General features: G+C 45.2%; 1 protein-coding gene across 1 annotated transcript in view; it reads right to left on the bottom strand.

Annotated features, from left to right (window-relative positions):
* Positions 1-3,264: 3,264 nt before the first annotated feature.
* Positions 3,265-26,989, bottom strand: part of LOC147627162 (uncharacterized) — a 64,202-nt gene continuing 40,477 nt past the window's right edge. Inside the window, exons 4-9 of the mRNA XM_086815788.1 lie at positions 15,688-15,765; positions 9,372-9,445; positions 8,760-8,873; positions 8,510-8,617; positions 3,737-3,775; positions 3,265-3,657 (exon numbers count right to left, since the gene is read on the bottom strand). Of these exons, the coding sequence (XP_086671914.1) occupies positions 3,571-3,657; positions 3,737-3,775; positions 8,510-8,617; positions 8,760-8,873; positions 9,372-9,445; positions 15,688-15,765 (500 nt within the window). The 3' untranslated portion in view covers positions 3,265-3,570. The remainder of the gene's footprint in view (positions 3,658-3,736; positions 3,776-8,509; positions 8,618-8,759; positions 8,874-9,371; positions 9,446-15,687; positions 15,766-26,989) is intronic.

Here is a 26,989-nt window from a genome sequence, read left to right as displayed (position 1 = left end):
GTGTGACATCCTAATCAACACCAGACAATATTAGGTAATCCCAACAGCTTGGAATGGACGAAAAATGAAGCTAAGCCGCCCTACGTTAGTCCTTGGCAGGTGACGCCAAATATATTGAAGTCAAGAGCTTACCTTAGCCTTGCCGAAGCATGTGTCATCGGGTCTTGCCTTCGAGCCGCAAATGCAACGTCCCAATGTGGATACCCTAGCTTGTCCGTCGTGTCCTCACTATGTTGTCACATCGGAACCCTCTTTGCCAAAAGGATAAAGGGAGAGCTCTCAATGCCTAAATGCAAGCAAGAAGAGATGATCCTTCACAGTGGTTCTCTCACAACAAGCAGGGTAAGAAGAAGCTAATCGAAGAAGATGGAAACCTACAATCAAACCTATTTAAACATATATCCATCTAGCAAGCATGAATTTAAAATCATACAAGCTAGCAAGAAGAGGAAAGAAGGAGAGGTCACAAGAAAACTATTGCAAGGGAATGATTGTATGTTACTCATTGTCAAAATAACTTATATATAAGTGACTAGTTTTCATACTAGGCCAACCAAACTTAAAAATTGTAACTATTGAAAGATCAATCATGTGACATGTGGCAATAAGTGGGGATAATATCCCACATGAGAAGTTGGCTGTGTGAAGGAAAAAATATATAAGGTACAAGAGTGTATGCTCCCTCTCATCCCCGTGCATGCCCCTTTGCCCCGAGCAGCAGGGAGAGAGTGGAGCTCAAAAGGGTGGCTAGAAGGCGGGACCTCTCCATACTCGGCTCTTCAAAATCACAACATGGTATCAGAGTCAGTGGTTGTCTGCTGGTTTCGTGGTTCTGCTATGTGTGTTGTCTTCGTGGTGGTTGTCACTAGCAAACACTGTTTGCTTGATACCGGCTTGGCCTGGTGGTCTGCACTACAGTGGCTCTGCTAGTTAAGGTAGCACTGATGGTAGTCTCTCTGTGTGACACTGATTGTGATGTGGCTTGGTTAAGACTTGACCTCCTCCTCTCACGATTAAGAGGGGGTGTTGAAAGATTAATCGTGTGACGTGGCAATAAGTGGGGATAATATCCCACATGAGAAGTTGGTTGTGTGAAAGGAAAAATATATAAGGTACAAGAGTGTATGCTCCCTCTCGTCCCCGTGCATGCCCCTTTGCCCGGGGCAACAAGGAGAAAGTGGAGCACAGAAGGGTGGCTAGGAGTTGGGATCTCTCCGTACTCGACTCTTCAAAATCGCAACACTAACCTCTGTCACTAGTCTTAAGCAAATATGTACACTAAGTTTGCATACTTTTCCTATTTAACATTAAGCACATGGTAAGGCTACTTTATATGTTCCATCGCCGTCTTACAGAAGTTAAGTCCCTGCCCACGTGGGTAAAACGGCAAGCACCTTACAGTAGGTCGAGGAGACAAAACCATTTTAACCAATGAGCTCGTTGGATTTACTTCGATCAATTTGAATACAAATCTCTCTATGATTTGGTGAGTTCTGAACGTGATGTTCATTTTTTATTTTGATCATGGATATTACTTTTTCGTACAAAGAATTTGTACTCCTCATATGAAACATTTTTTGTATGAAATGTTTTTCTATTAGATTCATGACGAAATAATGTAAATACAAAATATACCAAAAAACACAACTTAGATTTCAATCATCAATTGAAATTCAAAGACCTTCAAACTATCACAACTTACTCCCAAAAGACCTTACCAATTAGTCTTCTTTTTTATCTTGCCTTTGTTTTAGAAAAAAGGAAGGCCTTAGTGGTATGTAATAGTTTTTTAGGGACTATTTTAAAATTAAAAATTTTGGAAAAAAAAACAAACAAACAAAACAAAACAAAATGACTTGATCGGCTATAGATTGTCAAGACATCTTTCTCAACCTCATCAATAGTGCTAGTGAAATAGTTAAGGTTCCATTGTGTATTAGCTTTTATTCCATTGTGCACTTTGATTTTAATAGTGATAGCTTGTTTTAAGTTGTAGTTATGGCCTTCATATTTTGAAAGTGATACTTATTTTAAGTAGTAGTTTGTCATTTAATAGCCTTGGCACCATGTCATTATGCATCATGAAATTGGGGAACCAAAATCTCCAAAGCCCACCTAAGTAACATGATTGGATCTTTGGATAACCCAAGCCAAGCTTAGCTTACAATTTATTGGAGAGAGAGAGAGAGAGAGAGAGGAGGGGGTGGATGCTCCATTATCCTCTACAGTGTGGAATCTGACACTTTACTCCTAGACGTTACAGGCCAAAAATGTGTTGGATACACAAAGATATATATATATATATATATCAAGGTCCACAAGCTAGGACACTTTGTAGTTGAGAGGGGACTTTGCCTTTGCACAAACATTTAACCCCTAACTTTGAATGTTCCGTTCATCTTTCATCATAAAACTTTTGGGTCTCCTGTAGCGGTTTAAACCCCCTCATTTTTAAATTCTAGTAAAACTCTTGATCACATTACCAAGCAATCTACAAGTATTCCTTCTACAATCTTTGTGAATTCTAGACCATAGAAACAGGGAACCCTTCCCGTCATTGCCCATCATCTGGTCAATAAGACATCCTGAATATGCAGAATTTACAAGTGTAAGCACACACCTTCCTAAACACTATTAATAATGTGGGAGCTGCCTAGCCTCCACTCTAAGGGGAGGCTGCAAAGTAGTTCTTTTCGTTCATGCCCGGTTAGTTTGGCGATTTTTCAAAGACCAACTGTAAAGACCCCTACATGGCTAGGTAATGACACTCTTTGGTGGGAAGTTGCCCATGACACGTACTTACAATGTACACATGCATGAGGGTAAGTAGTCAGCAAAGAACCACCACTATTTCTTTTCCATCCTGGAAAAGCTCAACTTCAAATCAATGTGGAACTTTTTTGAGCTTTAAGATGTGGGTATGGGCAATGGGCTCCCTGCAAGCTGCCAAATTGTGGCAAGTCCCTGATGTTGATGTTGATGTTGATGTTGAGATTCAGTTGTGCTTTAAAGGAGTAGTAGTGAACATAGCCTTGTGCAGATGTGCCTTGCTCATGTTGTTGATGTGTTCGGTGGTAACTGTACCAGTAATTTTAGTACATGAGATAACAATGGCCTAACAAAATACACAATAAGCTCATATTGCGCCCTGCTCATGGTGTTGCTGTGTGTTCGGTGGTAACTTGACCAGAAATGTTTATACATGAGATAACAATAGCCTAACAAAATATATTAAGCTCATTGTGCTATAAACACCATCCCAGATACCCTTCTGAAAGACATGCATTTTAATTTAATAGTGCCAACTTTGAGTTCACGCTGGCAAATGAAAGCCAGGCAAGACTGCATCATGCAGTACTCTTCTGAGTAAGAAATATTTTATATCTCAACCAAATTGCATGAAAACTTTTGGCTATCATTCTTCTATGTTTGGTTTAGCAAAGCCAAGAATCAACCACAAATGCATCTCTTTCAAAAAAAGAAGAAGCTACACTGCTAATATTTTACAATTTAGAAGAAACGCTTTACATCATTTATCCAAATTTCTGTTGAAAATTCTCCACCAGCACCTCAGCCCTTTTTTACAGGCCGTTGCACATATGACTTGTTCGGATCTTCTGTCTTCAGCTTAGGCGGTCGCAGCTCTCCCTTTTTGGCCTTCAAAAACAAATGATCCAGGCATCTTCGTAAAACGTGGAGCTCTAAAGCTTAAAAGAGATGAAAGGTGAATCCTTACCTTTTTACCACCTTTCATAAAATCCCGCCAACTTGTAACCTGCAAAAAAAAAAACCTTCCAAGAGTCAGGGATCCACCTCTTGCCACAACATCAAGAGAAAACTCTTCTTCTTTTGAAAGCGTAGTGGAAATTTTCCAGTGCATGTGCCACATATGTACTGATACAAGTACACATTGTTCTCTCTCTGTCTCTCTCTCTTCTCCAATGTCATGAAAGCCCTATTTATGTTGCATGCTGGTAGAGCTAAGGATCATGAAGACCTCTGCACCGAGCATTTGACATACAGCCCATCCTAGCTCACATCTTTAACAGGGCTTTTTGTGAAGGCTCCCCACCCTCTTGAACTACCAACACCATAGTCCCCATCCATAGAGCAAGAGACCACTTGGATCCAAATAATTACTTAACCATCATGATTGGTCATACTTGGCCAATATATATGGCAGTGTTGGAGGTTCAGATTAGCTCATGCACAGAAGAGGGGCGGAGATAGGGGCCACAGTTCAGGCAGGATTCAGAAAAAGAAAAATACTTTCTTTAGTTTCAGCTTATGGGCAGAGGGGTGGAGATAGAGGGCCACAGGTCAGGCAGGATTCAAAAGGTTTTGAGTAGATCCATTTGTAGCTGTGAGATTTGGTACCAGCCCGAAGGCAGCTTGATCTGATCTTCAACTTCCACCTTGCCCTTGGCTCTTCTTGGCTGTCTAGACCCTTGAACAGTGGCTCTTGCAGAATATATGAGATGATTGACGCAAAAGACTGAAGTTCCCTTATATAGGCACTCCCATATGCTGGTCAGTTTGTGCAACAGTTGTCGGCCTGCTTATGACTAGGCATTAAATGCCATCGCTTTCACACGTGTGTTGCTGGGAAGCCATTGCTGCTGACCGCCAACAAGCCTTCTGCTAACCGACTGGGCTAATGCTTGGCCTATGGCTAAGCCCCGTGACCGTACTCAAGATCTTGGTTAGCTCTTCTACTCTTATGTCACCTGACACTAATTTCTGGAAGCCTAATAAATGCTTGGTACACGTCTACATCATTCCAAAGGGTAACACAGGACATGCACACCTAACCATGAGCCCCTACAGTGGATCCCTAGCTGACTTGTCCCCGGACAAGAGCTCATAAAGGGCCAATTACCACTCTAAGTCTTGCACCTACTTTACAAAATGTCCACGTGGCATCCAAGTGTAGGGTGTACAAGACACTCATATCCTGGTGGCTGCGTCATGTAAACTTCCTCTCCGGACTCTCCCCTAAGCTGAAAGCCATAGCTAATAGCTACATCTTTGGAGAAGCCCCCGCACCACAGTAAGACCTGGCGTTCCATACCACCAAGCCACACACTACAGGTGTTGGTGAACATCCCTATGGGCCATGCTCAACGATGTCACACCAAACGATTGTGATAACTTATGAGCCCAGGTTTCACACTTATAGGCCAATGGGCTCTATAATTACCTCCAATGCTTTTATAAGCTTTTAACCCTATAATTACTCATAACTATGCCTCCACTTATAAGTCTCTTCCCACATTCGGGATATCTCCCCACTAGGCACCCCATGTCTTCCACATAGGACCACATATGTGGCCAATAGAAATATCTCTTGACTAAAGCAAGAGTTCTTTGAATACATAGGTGCCCTGCACCTGGAACATCATCAATTATCAAGGCATTAATCTCAGGAATCCGACTAAGAGCATCAATGAAAGATTAAACACTTCACTTTTCTCTTTAATGAAATACACCCACACTTTCTATGTCATTCTTCTTTTTATAGCAGTCCATACCCTTGTTTGACACAGTAATAGCACTCTATGCTCTTTCCACTCTGATTTTTTTATCATCCACCTCGGCCTCTCTGGCTCCTTCTGCCTCTAGAGTGGCCTCTTTCATATGTTTGTGAATTAGAATCCTGTTGTTGTTGTCCATGGTTTTTGTTTCCATATCGACCTGCACCTCGGCCTCTAGATGAAGGATTTACCTCTATCTTTACTTGTGTCTATGTAAAAGGTATGCTCCTTCATATTACTAGAGGATGATTTATTCCCAACATTCATCTCCTCACTAACCAAAAGAGCTATAAGATCCTGAAAGCTTGGAAAATTTCTTCAAGTTCGGATAGATGTTTGAAATTCATCATAGTCTTTCCAAGCCCATATGTCCATAAGCTCTTGCACTTGCTTCTCCACTTTTGACAATCTAGAGAATAGCATCTGCAAGCCCTTTAATCTTCAATGAGTAATCATAGATACATAGCTTATTCCTTTGCATATTATGTAGTTTTTCAAAGCCAGTCGCAATGACGTCAAGGCTTTCATCGTAGATGGACAAGCGACTCTCCATCTTTGCTTAGCGAGGCCACACAGTAAGCTGAAACCTTAACACTTCATTGTATACATATAACAATGTAACACTCCCTATTATATATGTACACACATATATACAATTTAAACAAGGTATCCTACCCATCTTTAGGTGTTGTAGCATCCTATGTATGACCAATCACAAAATCGGACACACTAATGAAGAGTCAATACATACCTTTGCTAGCCCTTTCATGCCATGCCTTAAAGGCTTGTACCTACTGTGAAGTGAGATTTTCTTCCAAGAGCTTAAGCGTCTCGTCGTCACCTTCCATAAACTCCCAATATCCTTTTTCCATGAGAAAGTTTGTCATCTTGAACTTCCATGCTTAGAAGTTGTTCTTGTGCAACTTCTTGCTCACAGTCTAGGATAGATTGTCACACATTGTTACCTACAATAACTTCCATCTACACTAAATATGGTACTCTGTAGGCCAAACAAAACTTACAGTAACTGCCATGCTTAGAAGTTCCTCTTGTCTATCTTCTCGCTCACAATCTAGGATAGACTATCAGACATTGTTACCTGGAGTAACTTCCACTTGCACCAAATATGGTATTGTGTAGGCCAAACAAAACTTGCAGTAACTTCTGCACTGACAACAATCTAACAATCTCCAGTAATCTATCTAGCAGATATACATACAATTACCAGCAAACACCCACTTTATGTGAACCAATCACATCAACATACATTTGCCATACATGCGCCCCAAAATCTCTGTAGGCACTTTAAATCAACTACAGTGTGAAAACACTCCAGAGCTAAAATCTCACTGTCGACACTTCTACAGAGTGTCTGCGAGTACCTTGCATGGCCAAAACGGGGTCTGAAATAACTTCAAATGAACAAAATAAAGATAGAAAGGTGCTTTGGACCTTGCACAGTATACACTACCTTTGTTTCACTAAAGAGGACTCTCCAAGATATGACAATTCCTCTTGCTATGCCTATTGTTGATGTGCTTGACTAGCAGCTACTTGCAAAGATTTGCTTTAAATCAAATGGAAAGAGATGGAGTTACCCTTACCAGCGAACTGGTACTCTGCTACACACACGTAAGAGTAGACAAGCACACGACAGAGATGAATGGCTGAATTTTTTTCTTTCTTTCTTGCAAGCAAACTTCTTCACACACATGAGTAGACAAGCACACAAGAGAGATGGATAGCTGATTTTTTTTCTACCTTCTTCACTTCTCTACAAAAAACATATCATAAAGGAAACAGTACATACTATAAGGGAAAGTACTCTACTATTAGAACATACAAGATCCATATTGTGAACCCCAACTATATAAGCTAGTGCTATAACTATACCATAACTCTAATAACCAAAGTGGCTATTATACAACTTGTAAACCACTAGCGGCATATCAACCATAATCTCACCAACCATTCCAGTGGCATAAGTGCGGAGGTGTCATCCTAGCGTGTTATCCACATCTGCATTGGTTGAGCTCGATATCTCAACTTGGAGAGAGCCGCCCCCCTCTTATATTTTGGTTTTTAACCCCATTTGCATGATGCACACATCGCTCCTCTGAGAGTAGCTTTGTAGTTCACCTTCACGGATGTTTTCTTTTATGACTAACGAAGGATCTTTCTTTCAGGGAAAAAAAGGAGCTGCCTTGAAAGGCACCAAGGTTTGCAGAGGGGATGACCTCACTCCTCTGCAGGTGGAGTAGAAGAAGATCGAAATCAAGGCACCGATGGGCTGTTTATCGAGACAGTCAGGTCATCATTACACAAAGGCACCCCGCATAATGGGGCAGGGTCTATTAGATCACAGATGTGCTTCATATGACCACATGGAACTGTAATGAGACTTTATGGTCCAACCCACGTGGTTTTGTCGAGACCTACACAAGAAGAGACATCGTCTTTTACACACAGACTCATCAAAGGCCCAAGAAAGAGCTACCCGAGGTTTCAAGCCTGTATGGGAGTCTCTTTATAAATGCCTCTTGGGGAGTACGTGCTCAAGAGGTGTGGCATACTTATTTAGGTCTCAAATGTGTAGAGCACTCACAGTGGTCATATGGGATGAGGAGGCCCAGTTTAAGTGGATGTGCTTAGCCAGGCCTGGCTTTTAGATTTTGCACATTGCAATGTGTTAGTGAGATGCCTACCTTCGCACAAGACTTGCAGCAGGATGGACAGTCTCCATATGCCCCTTTGTTTGCAGACATTACAGAGTTCTCCCAACAGGGAGTCTTTCTTCTTTCTGCTTCCCCTTATATCTGGGTAGGGTTTAATCTTGCAATAATTTCTTCAAAATTCAATAATTTTTTTGAAACGTGATACTTTCCTTGAAATGTAGGCATATATTGTGAATCTTTCACTTGTTTTCGAGATTGCGGCTGAATCAAATTTAGAAATCTCTTGAATAGACATCTTACCCGATTTTCCCTTGTTTCTTCCCATTTCTCATCGTTCTCACGCTTTCTCTTGGATAGTTCCCTGGCCTCCTCTTCATCTTTTTTCAATCTACCTTCTTCTTCTGATATCTGCAAGGTGCATCACATTAAGATTTGGCTTGGGCGATGGAAGTATGAAGCCACACCACTCAAAATTCTGCTGTTCACATCTGTACCCCAACTGTAGCTGACTTCTTGCTTAAGAAACATAAGACAGTAGAGCAACCCTTACCCGCATCTGCATTTTACGCCTACGCCACTCCTGCTCCGTAAGAATTTCACGAACCCGTTGCTTCCACTTTTGCTTGAACTCTTCACTGTCTTCATACTGTAATTCATATTTACCCTACATGACCAAAGGCCCAAATCAGAAAAGCAGGAAAAATGCCCCTTGGAATGATTTGAAATATGTGAGATACATGACAACAAACAGTTGTATCACCTTAAGACATTAGAAGGAAGCATTGATCAGAATTAATTAAAAAGCGGATCAATGAGATGCATTGAGCTGCATAAGATGAGGGACTACACTTGTGAGGCACAAGCAAGGGGAATTCACTCATGCATATATGCAAGTAAAATATGGGTATTTCAGAGCTTGGACAAAGCACGCAATGGGGTAAGAGGGATTTTATGTGCAAAACCCCTTGCGTAAGAGGGTATAGACACTCCATATCATAAATGTACAAAGTGAGCCCCTCAGCGCACAAGCAGAAAGAATACCTGATTCAACAATCAGGCCCCTCTTAGGTGACTCTATTATTCATGAAAGAGCCATGGACACAATCACACTTGTTGGGCAATGGTAAGAACCATCAAAACTAGAGTACATGAGGCACATTACCTCATCAACCAGTGACCTTATCTTAGAAGCATTGTCTTTCTTCAATTGCTTCTTTCTCTCCGCTCTTAGTTCATCTGCAACACATGCACGGAAAGAAAACCACCAATTCACAACCCAGAAAGAGTAGAGCTTAGTTGCTACAAAGCGGAACTACTAAGTTAAAAAACTACCTCAAGCAAAGAGAATTATGGTTAATCCACTTTGAGAGCACACATTTTTTGTATCATAAAGAGAAGCAATAATTTGGATATAACATCATCATACAATGTAACTTGGTGTATGGAACAAGGCTATAATAATCAGGTATGGCAAGTCAATATTTGGTAGGATATGTACACTTTCAATACACATTTTCTCAAAAAAGAATGTGCACGAACACATGACCTTCCCATTTGACAAACAAAAAAAGTTATGGCATGATGTGTGTTGTATCCTTGAACTGGTCTCATAAAATTTACTCAGGCTATGGTTTAATGCTGGCCTAAGGAGGCTTGGAAAGGGGTTATACCAGTGGAGACGTAAATGCAGACATACCTTACTTCAAGCACCCATCACCAATGCCCATCTCAAATCACACCCACCACTACAAGCAGGTCATAGATAGCTAAGGGTGAAGCACGAGTAGCACAACCAGAAAGTTCCTAGGCTCTAGAGTCCAAAAATTACAAGTGCAAATTGCTTTCGTTTTGGCACACAAGTTGCTAAACTCCAAACCCTTAAAGATGCAAAATGCTTTTGTAGGTGGCATACAAATGAGTGGTTGAGCCATTAGGGCCGACACAAAAAACTCAGTCAGGACAAATATTAATTGAGATATAAAATGCTTATTACAGAAGATGAGCAATCACCTGGAATGATGCCTCAATGTGCTAGTGGGCGAGCAGCAAACTCAGCTAAGATGATTTGATGTTTGATAGAGGGCCTACTATGGACGGATACTATCACCAGCCTCGACATTTCCCAGTATGAAAGGGGTCTTGTGGACTCCAGGATGTCTAAATATTTGGAAAGTACAAGCTTTGGGAATGGGGGATTATCCTAGAATACAAAGGACCACACTCCTAAAATTTAGGAGAGTTGCTATTTTTGGCCCGACTCCGATGGAAATTTTGTTCACGTCATTACATCTAGAATTGAGCAGATACCAAGAGTTGGCAAAGTGCCTATGAAGGAATGTCTACTAGTTGGGATATTTTTAGAGATAAAGTTTATGGAAGGACCCATCTCTTAGATTGGGACATGTGGCAAGAAAGTCGACCAAAGTGAGACAAGTGGCCTCACACTTGTCACTTCAGCTATTGTGTGGCTCTCCACTTGTCATTGTAGCCTTCTCTTGCCATTTTAGCTCATGGGAGGCCCAAATCTATAAATTGGAGCCCTCTCTCTTCATTAATGGAGGCTCTCTTGCTGCACACTAGCCTCTACCACCGTTATAGGCTGCCCTAATGATGGCTACTCTCTTTCTCTCTCTCTTGAAGGCTGCCCATGAAGAATACCCACTGTTGGGGACTGTTTTGGAGGCTTCCATCGCGAAGAAATACTGAAGGCAAGGGTATTTAATCATTTATTATGATTTCTAGCCATTGTACTTGTTGTACCAGCCCTTGTACCGGCTGTACCAGCTTTTGTACTTGTTGTACCACCCATTGTACCAACTGTACCAACTTCTGTACTTGCTGTACCAGCCACTGTACCTGCTATACTAGTCACTGTACATGTTGTACCAACATTTGTACTTGTTGTACTTGCTGTACCAACCATCGTACTGACTATACCAACCACTGTATCTGTTGTACCAACCACTGTACCGGCTGTACCGGCTGAATGGAGAGTTGTACTTACTGTACCAGCTCTATTGCATGAAGACCCGTGGTTTTTGGGGAAGAATCAGTACCCACACGGAGGTATATGGATTATGTTGTTGGCTCGGCATTTCTACAGCCTATGTTCCGGCTCAGTTGCCTTGTGTTGGGCTGTGTTATGGCATTTGTATATGGATAATTGCCGGCATCTCCTGTGGGGAGAGTAAGGCCCTCAAAGCTTGTACATGATATTATTCTCCTTGGGTAATAAAATACTCCAAGGGGGGGGTCGGCCCATTCCGGCCTCTATGTGGTGTCACATGTGCAAGCTCCATTTTCAACATTTGTGGATGTTTTGTCCAGCTTTTAAATGTTTTAATATGCATTGATGGTATCAACAAGTGTGCCAAAGGCCCTAGTCCCCCAGGCACCCGCCGCGAGTTACATCCACAATCTCCTAATACTATTATCTTCAATACAAAGCTTCCACTTGATTAGCATCTTTGGAACACACTAGTCTCTCACAAAAGTCTAGAATAAACTTTCGTTTGTGTGGAACATATTGAGCCAAATCCTCTAACCGAATAAGTTCATCATCCAAAACAAGATTATCTCCACTCCCCCCAACATCATTTTCAATCTATTGACATGAAAGATAGAATAATCCTCACCCTTGGTGGCAAATCCAGTCTTCAGGTTACCTCATTAATTACCTTGATGATTCTATGAGGCTTGCTTAACCAAGGAGAATAAATTTCAAACTCTCCCTTCATAACTTCTAAATCCTTCAAGATTCTGAGGTTACCAACCTTGGCCATACAAGGTGATTTAGCTCCAAAGCTATGTCAAAACTTCTTCTTCCACAACATTCAGTTGCTTATGAAAGTACGCATCTCACAGCTAATATCCAAACTTACTCCTGCAATTGGAAAGTATCCTCCCCAAACAAGCGAGCTCCAAGGATAAGGTATTGTAAGATTCCTCCCGAAGAATCACCTGATACACAAGCTAAACACACAAGGTTAGAACAACATAGAAGGGTGCCGGCAAACCCACCTCCCAACCGTATTTCCATCCGGAATCTCCCACGAGCCAAGGGCTAAGGATCTACTCCCCAAAGGCCAAGCCAATCAGCCTTGCCGTCCCATAACACCAGACCCTATCCTAAGGGACCCTCAGCAAGACGGCATGTTAACCACCATGTCCAAGGCAAGAGTAAGCACAGACCAACTGTCAAATATAACAATATATGACCTCAATAACCCAAAAGTCACTTATACAGTGACTACTACCACCATAAATAACCATCTGGTCATAAATAGCGAGTAACCATGGTTTAATGAACCCTAGCCACCTCTAACTTGCATGCAGCCTTCCCCTAATCTCAAGGCTCCCCAACCTTCCCCAAATTAGGACCATATCCGCAGGATTAGTGTTAGGTACATAACAGAATTCCCCACCTAAGACCTTTTCTCTCTAGGAAACAAAGTCAGGGAACCTTCGCTCTAAACTAGCAACTATCTCCCAAGTCGAGTCCTCCACCGCCCTATCTTTCTACTTGATCTTATACTCGGCGATAAACTCAGTCCTAAGCTTCCTCTCCCTGAAATCCTTATATAGCTCTGGCTCATGGGGAACAAAGGACAAGTCCTAAACCTCTAACAGCGCCTAGGGTGTAACAACGTTATCCTCAGGCCCTAGTTTCTCCTTGAGTCTACTCACATGAAAAACCAAATGAACTTTCATATAAGGAGGCAATTCTAACTCATGAACCACCTCATCAACCCTTTTCAAGAGGCATGTAAGGTCCACAATACCTAGGGGACAACTTCCCAACCGCCCCCGTTCGCAACATTTCAACACTCTTGGGTATCCTTAGATATACTAGCATTCCCTCAGATAACTCCCTCGGCAAATGCTTCCTATCAACATAAACCGTGCTCTATCCTAAGCGGCTCTGATAGATTCCCGTGCACTAACTAGCATCTCTTGCATATCCGCTAAGAAATCTCTAGCCGCATCAATTCTAATACCCTTAAGTCTTGATATACCGGAGATCTAGGTTGTTAACCGTACATCCGCATAAACAGACTATAACTAGTAGCCAAATGCTTAGCACTATTGTACACAAACTTAACCATTTGGATGTATCTTTCCCAATCAGATGGTCACCTAGAGATGTATGCACAATGCGTATCCTCCAAAATCTTATTCACCCTCTCTGTCTACTCATTGGACTGAGGATGATCAAAGAAACTCATACTCAGCATAGTCTCCAATCTCTGGAAAACTGGTTGCCAAAAGTGTCCATAAATTTTCGAATCCTATGTCACGAGGCAATCCATACAACCTGAAAAGTTGCTCAACAAACTACCCCGCCAAATAAGCTGCTTTCATGGTTGACCTTGTAGGTAAAAATCTCCCCATCTTTGTAAACTTGTCCACCACCACCCAGATGGCATCATGCCCTCTGCCGCTCCGTGGCAATCCCATAATAAAAACCATAGAAATACTTTTCCATTTCCCAAAAGGGATCTCCAGAGAATGTAACAACTCTCATAAGGTGCTCAACCTTAATCACCTCACATTGATGACATTTTGCCACATAGGCTTGGATGTCCACCTTCATCTTAGGCCAGTAAAGTCCATTTTACCAAATCATAGGTCCATTGTGCCCCCGGATGACCTATTGTATAAAGGATCCTTTTTCTAATCTCAGCACAATTCAATACACAGACTCTTATCATCCCAAAACAATAATCTGTCCCAAATCAAGTACTGACTACCAACCACCCTAACAGGTCATATGACCCCTAACTTCTAAGTCCTAGTCAAACTTTGGAGCTCCCTCCCTAAACCGACTGCCAATACCAACTCAAATGCCCATCAGTTCAACACAGCCTTCTCAAGGAATCATACAAGTCATCACTAATCTTGGTGAAACTCAAAAGACTCACCTCCTCAATCTGACTCAAAAGTCTACGACCCGATTCAAACTACACTTCCTATATTGAACCTCCATATCAAAGTCCTGCATACGCTCTGCCCACCGTGCCTTCCTCCCTCCCAACTCAAGTCTATCACAGATGTACTTGATCGACTCATGGTCAGTCAAGACTACAAATTTGGATCCATACAAATAATGTCTCCAAATTTTTAATGCATGTATACAACTCTTTCTCCTGAGTATGCCACCTGACCTAGCTCTCATCAAGCTTCTTGCTTTCAAATGCCGCAGGTCGGCCCCCTAGAACAAGGCAGCCCTAATCGCGTAATCACTCACATCAGCCTCAACCACAAACGGTTGATTAAGTTGCAATAACGCCAAAATAGGTGCATCCTTTACCCTAAACTTAAGAGTACGAACAGTCTTGTCAAGCCTCTCATTCCAAGGTAATAGGACTATCGGACTTTCATCCCCGTCCTCTGAGAAGGTTCGTGAAAAGAACAACAAAATTCAAATGACTTTTTAAGAAAGGAACAGTCAAATTCATGAAAAGAACCTAACTCCTATATACATGTCCACTATAACAAAGACTAGGTGCGATCCTCTCTTGATTTTCACCAACATGTACTGTGCATCTATCTCCTCCTTCCCCACATATGCAACATGCAAAAGATGAGGGCAAAACAACATGGCTTCTCTCCCTAAACCTCAAACTCCACCTGATGTAAGAGTTTCTTGGCTATAAGATGAGAGGCCCAACTATATCCTATCACAGTTGATCAACCATTCTCAGCATTGATGTCTCTGTGTAAAAGCTGACCTCTCTCCCTGTGTAATTCTCGCTAAACAAATTCCCATTACAGTTCCAAACAGCTATGTTAAGCTTATGTGTGGTCTCACAGACCCCCTACTGAGAGGTGGATTGGATCACTAATTTGAAGTGTCAGTGGTTCTTTCCATGCTAGGTTTTTCTTCATTTCCAAACTTGTCCATCCCTGAAAATAGTCCATTTTTATCTCTTGCTTCTGTCACCCTGAGCATTCCAATATTTCCTTTCCTCCAGTCAAAGCTGCATCAGATCTTCATTAATAATACTGATGTACTTTAAGGTTGCCCCTGTTTCTAAATACAGCACTTCTTGCCTCTAGGTTCTTGAAGCTGATGATTTAAGGCCTTTTCTCAATTTGGGTATCTCCCCACCTAACTTGGAACGCTCAGGTTACAAAAGGAGAAAGAAAGAAAGAAAGATATTAACATCTACAGAAGACCCAAAGGGTCTATGAGACCATGAATAGTACAATGTACGATGGGTATACAGTGCCATGGAAAAACTAACAAAGAACCTGAAAACTGAAAACTAAAACATGACTCTATAAGCCTCCTGATGGCAGATGTGACTCTGGTGAGAGCATCATAAAACAGAACAGCAATACAATGGCATGCATGTACCACCAAGCAGGGGATCCGAAACATGCAAAAAAAAACAGTCAAAACATGCAGAACAGCATTCCAGCCAGCGTGCAACTTCTTAAGTACAAAACAGCATTCCAGCTAAAGAAGAAAGTACCTCTCGCAAGGTTAATCTGTGCAACAATATAATCCCTTTCTTGCGGCTCCAATAGAAGTTGTTGAGCTTTTGCCAAAGCTACAAAACCACAAAGGGATCATCAATAGCAAAGGTCAGCCAGCTATAAATCTTTGCCTAATATACAAGAAACCTAAACAAATGACTAACACAACAAGCCATTCAACCTTCTCCTCTGACGCTGGGCTTTCCTTTGATTCAAATAACTCTATGAATAATGCCAAGCAAATGAAAGGAATGCTCAGAAGCTATAAACCAATGGAAAGCTCCGGGCATTTCCCAACCTTAACAAAAGCCCAAAGTAAGAGTCTACTCACAAGGCTTCAAATCATCAACTCCATCACTCAAACTCTTCCTGGGGAAGGACAGCAAGAGGGCATGGAAGATGTTTCAGGAGAAACAGCCTGGTACTCCGATTACTGCACCTGAGGCATGGCATCCTTACGCTAGAGAGCTATATGATGCACCAGGACAGCCCCCCACCCCCCCTCCACTGGGAGCTAGACCGGCTAGCAGCACCTTTTTTACTATGCGGATGGTGCTAGATGCGATAGACAGGTTACAGAAATGGAAAGGCACAGGATCATGATGGGTAACTTCTCATATGCACGTGACACTTTGGCTCCGCTCATCGTACATGTGTTTAATGTGCCATTTGTGAGGGTTTCCCGGCAAGCTGGACAGAGCATATCATTGTACCACTCTTTAAGAGAGGGGACCCCATGGTACCCATTACTTGGCCAAACTATATGGCTCTATATTGGAGTCGGAGCTGAGCCGCTAGGCAGAGAGGCATGGTCATCGAGCACATGGACAAGCCGGCTTCAGGAGTGGATTTACTACCTTAGATCACATACTGACACTTCGGGCAATTATTGAAGAGGGCAGGGCACAGAAGAGAAGGATATACTGCTGCTTTGTGGACTTCCGCAAAGCCTTCGATACCGTACCACGTGCTAGGCTTATGCACAGATTGCATGACATTGAGGTACCCGAGGATACGCAGTGGGGGGTATATGCTTTGTATGAGTCTGTGACAGGCAGAGTCCGAGCTCCAGGCGGACTATCCGATATGGTGACCAGCACGATAAAGGTGAAGCAGGGATGCCCACTATCGCCCACCCTCTTTGGACTGTACATTGACACGGTCTCTCATTATGTAGACAGATTGGGAGGCCCAGGGGCATGCCTGGCAGGGGTGTTGATACCCATCTTGTTATATGCTGATGATATTGTTCTAATCTTAGACTCTTCGGAGGGATTACGGAGACACCTCGATGCATTACAGGCTTTCTCTGCAGATAGAGATCTGATAGTGAACCTTGGGAAAACCAAGGTTATGGTGTTTAACACCACACAAGCATGGATGACGAGATCAGAGCCTCAGTTCACTTTCCGAGGGGAGCCGGTTGAGTACGTCAGGTCATATGTCTACTTGGGAGTTACTTTCACAGGACCGCGTTTCTCCCTGGAGGAGGAGGCAACAGCAGCTAGATTAGCTGGAGGGCATGCAGCCTTGGGGGCACTTGAGAGGCAGTGTGCACACATACAGTTTCAGGAGCCATGCACCAGATTGTGGCTATTTGATACGCTTGTCACACCGACCCTCCTCTACGGAGCTCCAATTTGGGGGGCCAGCATACATCACAAATCTCAGAGAGGGACGGATGAGGGATGGAGACAAATGGAGAGACCACTGATTATGATGATTGCCCGCATGATTCGGAGCAAATCATCAGTACCACATGAGATTGTTCGGGCTGAGCTGGGTGCCGCACCAGTAGTGACCGAGGCCCTATTCCAGGCAGTTACCTTTTTACAGCGGCTATGGGAGCTCCCTCAGCAGAGGTACTCCCGATTGGCATTGACCTCATCCATACAGTTGGCAGAGGATGGAGATACTCATTGCTGGTACGCTCAGATGAGATCATGGTTTGACCTACATGGTTTGCGGATAGAGGCACTACCGCCCTTTCAGTACAGTTTGGATTGTCCATTTTTGGATCTCACCCGCTCAGAGCAAAACCGCATGATCAGGATGGATATCATCAGAGTGGACACAGAGAGGACATGGACTAGCCCCCTTGAGCCCTTAGGCATGAAAATGTCTCATTACAAGAGCCATTTTCTACACCTCTCACCAGATGATTTTATCACCCGCCCGGCGTGATGTACACCTATCACATGGGATACGTTGTGCTATTGGACAGATCCGGACCTCATCACACCAGCTGCGGATTGAGACAGGGCGATATATGCATCAGATCTTGGATGACCGGATTTGTCAGCTATGCTACCAGGAGGCAAAGACAGAGGAGCATTACATTTGCCGATGTACAGTCTATTATGAGATCCGAGGGAGATATCACTGCCTCTTTCGAGAGGGTTTCGAGCCATTACGCAGGGTCATGGAGTTTTAAGCATCAGAGATGCCTGGGATTGTTCCTACTTGAGCTCAGGAGACACAGAGAGACCCTCTTGGCAGACAGGAGACCGAGCCATGATGTACCTAGACAGAGGACCCTGACAGATTTCTTCGGCACCAGCACTAGCAACCTAGCCCACACACCTCCTGATACCTTCTCCATTGGGCCATCAAGGCACCGATCATGCTCCCAGGGAGTCACCACTGATAGCGCAGTCATCTTATGTCGTGCTCGTCGGCCACGCCCACCAGGATCCCGCCCACGGCATCCTCACCGTGAGATAGTTGATCTAAGGAGAGGGCAACACTTCAGCTGATCAGCATACATGGATCTACCTGATATACATTTTCCAGTATTTTCTACTCAGTGTCATCTCGGAGTCTTACAATTCTGTTTTTATAACTGTAAGACAATCAGTTTATTGTACTTTTTAGTCTCATTTAGTTGTTCTCTTTGATGAGACACCAACTTCAGATGTACTCTCAGTTTTGGTCTCATAGGCCATTATGGCCTCTTAGAGGCTGGACATCCAGAAGACATTGACAGTTGTACATTGATTTGTCTCATAGGTCAAGTTCGGCCTCTAGTAGACGTTAATACAACTCTCTCTCTCATGAGGTGGCTGACTTCATTACACGGGGAGGCGGAGATGGAGTTGATCTAGCGGGTACCTCAGTACATATTATGCTTTATGCTGATGATATTGTATTAGTGTCTGAGTCTCCAGGAGGTCTACAGCAGCATCTACATGCACTCGATGATTTCTGCACACAGAGGGGTCTTACTGTGAACCTTGGGAAAACCAAGGTTATGGTCTTCCATACATTCACTCTCGCAGGGCGCCAGGTGGAGGTGGTGACACCATACGTGTACCTAGGGGTTACCTTCTCTGCAGCAGCCACGCGCTTCACCATGGGTTCAGCAGCCAGAGCTAGATTGACACGGGATATGCAGCATTGGCTATGCTAGAGAGACAGTGCCACCAGGCGCATTTTCAGGAGCCCCGGACGAAGGGGTGGCTATTTGACACATTAGTCACACCGGCACTGATGTATGGAGCAGCGATATGGGCGCCAGGCCTTGCTACCCATTGGTGGACACAGATAGAAAGACCACAGGCCCTCATGATGGCACGCATGATACGCAGCAAACCGTCAGTACCTCATGACATTATCCGAGCAGAGTTTGCTACGCCTCCTATGATGGTAGAGGCCATATTCCAGACTTTATGCCTGCTAGACAGATTCAGAGAGACACAGGACAGATTGTCATACAAAGCTTTTGAGGCATCTAGACAGCTGGCTGAGGCAGGAGAGAGAGGATCATGGTATGCACAGGTCACACATTGGTTCTCACAGCATGGCCTAGACATGGATCATCTACCACCATTCCAGTATGACAGAGATGCACCACATATCCGTCTCTCTCATAGTGAGCGGAACAGAGTATTGAGACAGGACCTATGGCAGCTCTATACACGAGAGACCTGGATATCGCCTACACAGCCTCTTCCACCGAAGATGCTATACTACAGAGATCACTTCATGAGTATCACTGATGATGGATTTATAGAGAGGCCTAGATACATGGAGGGCTTTTTACCACACGGCTCCCGAGTGGCTATTGGTCAGCTTAGAGTTTCATCACATCGATTGGAGATCGAGACTGGCAGAGCAGCACGGATCCCCTGAGAGGAGAGGGTATGCAGATTGTGCAGAGAGGAGGTGGAGAGTGAGGAGCATTATGTATGCAGATGCAGAGCATATACAGCCATCAGAGAGAGATATCCCATTTTATTCAGAGAGCCACATTCCCTACGCCAGCTCTTTGAGGCAGCAGACCAGCGCATACTGGGGAGATTCATTCTAGACATACAGCGTCACAGAGAGACATCATTACAGGCTCAGACAGCTCCAGAGAGGGGACGACAAACACAGATTACTGCATTTTTTCAGAGATCCACCCCACTCCCAGCCCCTACACAGCAGGGAATTACTCTCCAGAGAGCAAAGACACTCAGAGCCTGGCCTTGCTACCCATTGGTGGACACAGATAGAGAGACCACAGGCCCTCATGATGGCACGCATGATACGCAGCAAACCGTCAGTACCTCATGACATTATCCGAGCAGAGTTTGCTACGCCTCCTATGATGGTAGAGGCCATATTCCAGACTATATGATTGCTAGACAGATTCAGAGAGATGCCACAGGACAAATTGTCATACAGAGCTTTTGAGGCACCTAGACAGCTGGCTAAGGCAGGAGACAAAGGATCATGGTATGCACAGGTCACACATTGGTTCTCACAGCATGGCCTAGACATGGATCATCTACCACCATTCCAGTATGACAGAGATGCACCACATATCCGTCTCTCTCATAGTGAGAGGAACAGAGTATTGAGACAGGACCTATGGCAGCTCTATACACGAGAGACATGGATATCGGCTACACAGCCTCTTCCACCGAAGATGCTGTACTACAGAGATCACTTCATGAGTATCACTGATGATGGATTTATAGAGAGGCCTAGATACATGGAGGGCTTTTTACCACACGGCTCCCGAGTAGCTATTGGACAGCTTAGAGTCTCATCACATCGATTGGAGATCGAGACTGGCAGAGCAGCACAGATCCCCCAAGAGGAGAGGGTATGCAGATTGTGCAGAGAGGAGGTGGAGAGTGAGGAGCATTATGTATGCAGATGCAGAGCATATACAGCCATCAGAGAGAGATATCCCATTTTATTCAGAGAGCCACATTCCCTACGCCAGCTCTTTGAGGCAGCAGACCAGCGCATACTGGGGAGATTCATTCTAGACATACAGCGTCATAGAGAGACATCATTACAGGCTCAGACAGCTCCAGAGAGGGGACGACAAACACAGATTACTGCATTTTTTCAGAGATCCACCCCACTCCCAGCCCCTACACAGCAGGGAATTACTCTCCAGAGAGCAAAGACACTCAGAGCCTGCAGGAGACAAAGGACACCTGGCTTTCGGACACCGCGCCTATACCAGAGAGAGATGACAGAGATCAGAGCTCAGTTTCACAAAGAGGGTGTGGAGCGACTGGCTCGCTTCAGAGCAGACCCAGGCATGTTCTTCAGGGAGCTGTGGACACCCCCTTCATTGATGTATACCATTTTATACCCCTAGTATGGTACAGGATGGAGCTAGCTCGTTTGCATATCATGATTGTAGACCCCATGCATATAGCTTTGCATTCTCCTAGTAGTAGAGCTCCATCCCCTCCCCCACTCATTGTACTTATTGCACACCCAGATTCAGCTTTTTAGTTCATTACTTTTTCATTTTGTTGGGATGATAGAGGATACCCCACACACGTACACTGATTGAGAGGATTTGGAGGTATAACGGTCCTCTTCAAGCGAGAGCTACAGGAGCGCCTACAGGTGGTAGCACGTGACCAGGAGACTAGATACATGTGGATTAGACTGCAGCTCTCAGCAGACAGGGTGTTATACATTGCTCTATGCTAGTTCTCTCCTAGAGGATCGAGATATGCCATGACAGCAGAGGAGGAAAGTAGAGGGGAGGAGGACACAGGGCCATTGGGAGAGTCACCATATGCAGCCCTTTCAGATGAGATCATACACTACCCAACCTGGGGGAAGTCCTCCTTATGGGGGACGACTTCAATGCACAGACACTAAGCCGACAGTGCGACATTTATGATTTCGAGCACCCCGAGGTGATGCACACACTAGAGGAGGTGGACACGGGAGCTTGCAAGGTGTCAGAGGACATGGGGCCGGATAACACCAGATATGGTCATCACTTACTTGAGCTGGGAGCGCGACACCATCTCGTTATTTATAACGGGATGAGACAGTGGCAGGATTCAGGAGCACTGACATGCTTTCCACGATCGAGGGGGGGGGGGGGGGGGTAGAACAGTGGACTACATCATGGGGTCCATGCAGACCACACAGGCAGTGACATCTTTCAGGGTAATACTTACCACCTGTTCACATGCCACACAACCATGTCAGCAGACACTTTCACACGCACAGTTCACGGGCGGGCGTCCCCTAGCCCGGAACTACACATAGGTCATGCAGACATGAAAACAACATGCAATTTCATTTGCAGGCAAGCACATAAAGATGCTATGCAATGCAGCATTGGCATAAGCAATTTCCGTTCATGAAACCATATAAGATCAGGCGTTTCCAGGCAAGTATATGCGATACCAGACCTAGTGGAAAGCCAATCCTCCAGGTGTTTTTGGGCATGTACACAAAGGCACAAGTCCCAGCGGAAAGCCAAGTCCTCCAGATATTCCGGGCATAATAACGTCAAGTCCCAGCGGAATATCATATCCAACTTTTCAGCATGACACGTGTCAATCACATGCATAGGCACATTCCATAAGCCATGGACACCAATCCAATATGGATGCCCCTGAAGCTATGTATTGAATTTCTCCAATAGTAATACAATTTACTCAAGGGAGGGGTCGGCCGTTCCGGCTCATTGTGTGTCTCTTGTCAATTCAGCAATTTACTTCTTGTATATGAGCAAGTGTCCTTCAAATCTTAGTGCATTTAAGTGTATTGATTAGCATTGTGTTCAACCAAGTTACAGCGGGGCTCCATATGAGCGGCTGTCTGGCCCACTCCTCATCACAAGTGGGAGGTCTCTGAGAAAGCCCCGGTCTCAGCAGCTCCCAAGCTCGCAAGATGCTCAAGGCAAATCTGTCCTCCCATCCTCTACTGAGGCCTGTCCTCCTCATCTCTATGAAGATCCATCGTATCTCTGGTGCCCAAGTGCCCTGCTGGAGGAGCCCTAGCCTGCAGTCGCTGAAAAAGAAGCTCCTTCCAAGGCTCAGCGCCTGGAAGCAGCCCCCGAACAATAAGCTTCCCCAATAAGGCTCTACTCTGATCAACTAGATCTATAATGCCCAAGCCCCCCTGGGCCAGCGGAAGAGTAATAACTGCCCAAGCAACCTTAGCCCGGGCTGGCTGACCGTCCCGCCCAGACCAAAGAAAGTTCCTGATCAGCCTCTGTACCTGGCTGATGCAAGAGCTCGAGAAGATCCAGCAAGACGTGATGTACCACATGGTCGCTAAAAGCACCTGATTTGTCACCACACCACCCTCCCAGCCAAGGATAGCCGAGCTGTACTCCAATACAAAAGCTTCTTCCGAATACTCAGAAGAAGCGGGGTGATCTGCTGCTCACGTGACAAATCAAGTCCAATCTGGCATCCCAAATACCGCACTGCTGTGCCAGGAGGAATCCATCTAAAACCCGGGTCTGGGCTCCATGCCGGAGTGGGAGCACTACTGATCCAAAGGCCACTGTCTTGCGCCAATTGATCAATGCTCCCGAAGCTGCACCAAAAACCTGTAGCGACTGCTCTGCCCTCTGAAGATTGGCCTCCTGGCCATGCAAAAATAATCCCGTGTCATCAGCAAACTCAGAATCGAGCAAGTCCTCTCCCCGGACTGGGAGCTGGAGTCCTCTCAAACCAACCTCCTCTGCTGTCAGATACATGCTCATAGCCTCAGCAAAGAAGAGAAAAAGAAACGGGGCGAGAGGGCACCCCTGACGAACTGATCTGGTCAACTCTAAACTCGGCCCCCGTCCTCCTGCCATCAGCACCTGGCTACGAGCTGTGGAATATAGAGCCGCCACCCCTCAAATCCAGACTGGCTCAAAACCCAAGCGAAGCATAGTGCCCTCTAGGAAACCCCAATCGACTATATCGTATGCCTTCTCAAAGTCGAGAAGCATAACGACCAGGTCCTCGCCGAGAAATCTAGCTCGGGCCGTCGCCTCCCTGAAGGTGAAAATGTTGTCAAGGATACTGCGCTCCTTGACGAATCCTGTCTGGGTAGCATGAATCAACTCCCCAAGGAAGGGCTGGATCCTCAAACTCAAGGCCTTGGCCAGGACCTTGTAGACAGTATTGAGGATCGTAATAGGTCTCCACTGTCGAATATCATCAGACACTCCCTCCCCCTTGGGGATAAGAAAGATCAAGCCCTCTGAAAAGCTCTGAGGCATCACCCCAGTGTCCAAAACATACTGAAAGCCCCTGCGGAGGCCTGGCCCCAAAATGTCCCAATAGCGCAAAAAAAAAAGCAGGCGTCAATCCGTCCTCCCCAGGGCAACTATGGCGCAGAAGGACCCTCAAAGCCTCAACCAGCTCATCCTCTGAAAGAGGCTCACCCAGAACTATGCGCATACGATCTGTGACCCTCCTCTGTACATGGACCCACACAGTCTGTCTGCAAGCATCACGTGCCTCTGTGGCTGGCTCCGCTGAGAGCAGGTCTCTATAGAACTCAGTGGCAATGGCTCTAATCTCCCCGGGCTTAGTGGCTAACGAGCCGTCCTGTCTCCTGAGCTGGCGTACACCTGCTCGAGCATGGCAGGGTTCGGTAATCTCAAAGAACTCCCCAATCACTCTATCACCAAGCTGCGTCCACTGTGAGGCCTGGCGATGATAGTAGAACTCATGTCTCTGCTCCTCTGCCTCTCTAACCTCCCGGCGTGCCTGGCTCAGCGGGGACGCCACCCACTCACATGTAGGTTGCTGCTCCTTAAGGCGCTGGAGCGAAGCAAGGCTACACCTCAAGCGGCGCTCCCGCTCTCGTGTCTCTCCCAGCCGTGTCAAGGCTACAGCGTGCAAAAAAGAGCTGAGCTCAATGAGTCCCTGGGCACACTGGCCTGCTGCATCCAAGTCAGAGCTTTGGCTATCATGCCATATCCTCTCAATGTCCTCAGAAAGACTGGAATCTGTAAGTATCCTCTCTGGGATCCTCAACTGCAAGCTGGTCTCCCGAGTCCCCTCCTCAAGTGTCAAAATAACTGGCGCATGGTCGGAAAAAGAAGTGCCAGCGAGAATGCCAACGGAGCCCCCACGCTCCCCGAACCTATCGCCCACATAGAAGCGATCAATCCGTGATAGATCAGTCCCTCCCTGCCGCTGATCAGATCGAGAAAAACTAAGACTGTCCTGAGAGCGGGAGAAAGCCTCATTGTCACAAACCCCTATATTCTAGGGACATGCGGATGCGTGTCAGGCCTAGAAACATGCGGATGCATGCATGTATTATACCTGGGCATGTGTATGGATCATATGAGTGGATGCATATGAGTCCAAGGACATGGCAGGACATTTGTGGACTTTCGGGCGGTGCCCGTGTGGATTCCGGCCATGCACACATGGTGTGTTATGATGGCAAGCGGAATATTTTCAAGTACAAGAATGATGATAGGTGGTTCTCCAAGTTTACATGTGCACAATGCATAAATGATGCATGCCATAACTTTATTTTACTTTGTGTGACATTGTCTTGCTGCCTGGACAATGCTTGTTATTTTGGCTTGTGAAGTTCGAGGGACCGGGGACGCCCGGGCACCTTGTGGACACGTGTGTGCACTCCTGTTTGGGCCTAAAACTGTGGGCTTATGGGTTTTGCAGGTGGTAAGTGCGTCCACACTCAATTTACAGCTTACTTCATTTACTACTAAGGTTTATTGGTTTGCAGGTCCACACTCATTAATAAGTGGCCGGACAACTTATAATGCGTTCGCATTTGGTTGGACCAAAATTAATGAAGTCCGGACAGCTTATGGCCATTTCCCATTTGGTTGGACCTAAACTTATACAAACAGGACAAATGGAGCACTATGGGCTGGACACCTACCTGGACACCTTATGGGGACACATGTCAGCCAGCATGTGTACCCACCACGCCCCTGAGGTGGCACCTGAAAAAGGCGCCTCCCTCAAGAGGCCCTTTTGGGCTGTTTTACTCATTATTCAACACATTGGAGAGCTGGTTGGAGCTTTGGGAGTTGCTACAGGGCTGGTTGCTTGCTTCCCGAACTCACACAAGCTTGGACAACGATCCCCACACTCTTCTAAAGGGCTGGTTGGTAAATTTCAGACCTGCAATTTCTGGTTATTGCGAGTTTTGGGCTGGTTACAGGTGTCCAAAGTCAACTTGGACAGTACAGGACAGCTCTAGGGACCTCCACAGGGCTGTAGGACCCTTTACAGGTGGATTTCTCGCGATAGAAAGTTGCTGTTTTGGACTGGTTATTGCACAAAACAGGCCGGACAGAAATGGAATATGTGAGCATGGATGTGTCTCAAGGATTCCTGGTATAGCAGGTGCTTAGGGCAAGCATTGGGGACACTTGCTCGCGGAGAACACAAGTTTCTGGATCAGTTTCTCGCGTGGAAACAGAGATCCATTTACATCTTGTGCAAGGCGGAGTACCTGTGAGGATTGTGATACTCTTGTGCAGGGCGGATGTACCTGTGAAGAGGCTTGTGCAGGGCGGATGTACCTGTGTGTAGGGCGGATGTACCTACAGATTCTCTTGTTTGAAATGTATTCATTCATAATGTATTTGGAAGAATCAGGTGCAGGCTGGTGGTGAATCCCTAGGCACCCGTAATCTTGTACTTTGCAGACTCTTTTGGTAATATAACCTAAAGGGGGGGGGGGGTCAGCCTATCATCGGCCCCTTTATGTGGTGTACTGTCATTTTCAGCTTTGTGGTTGTAATGCTCAAGTGTTAAGTGCTCAGAATCTTGTTCACATTTATACGATTCCAATACACGCGTCCGCCTCCCGTTACATTGGTATCAGAGCTCAGTTTTTCCCCTCATTGGAAAACGGTCTGAGGCTTGGAATCATAACTGGTGACCTGATTTGAGTGTCATGGACAGCCACATTTCTGACAGTGTGGAGAACACACAGGACCGTGAATTTCATGGTACAAGGGATGCAAGAGATGCTGCAGGCAATGATGTCTATGGAGATGCAGGTACTCATGACACTATGCATTCTGATTTGGAATCTTTG

Source organism: Cibotium barometz, chromosome 21, assembly GCF_041138505.1.
Source record: "Cibotium barometz isolate CiBa-2024 chromosome 21, ASM4113850v1, whole genome shotgun sequence".
NCBI lineage: Eukaryota > Viridiplantae > Streptophyta > Polypodiopsida > Cyatheales > Cibotiaceae > Cibotium > Cibotium barometz.
The sequence above is the reverse complement of the archived record's forward strand: the minus strand, read 5'-3'. Positions and strand labels throughout refer to the sequence as shown.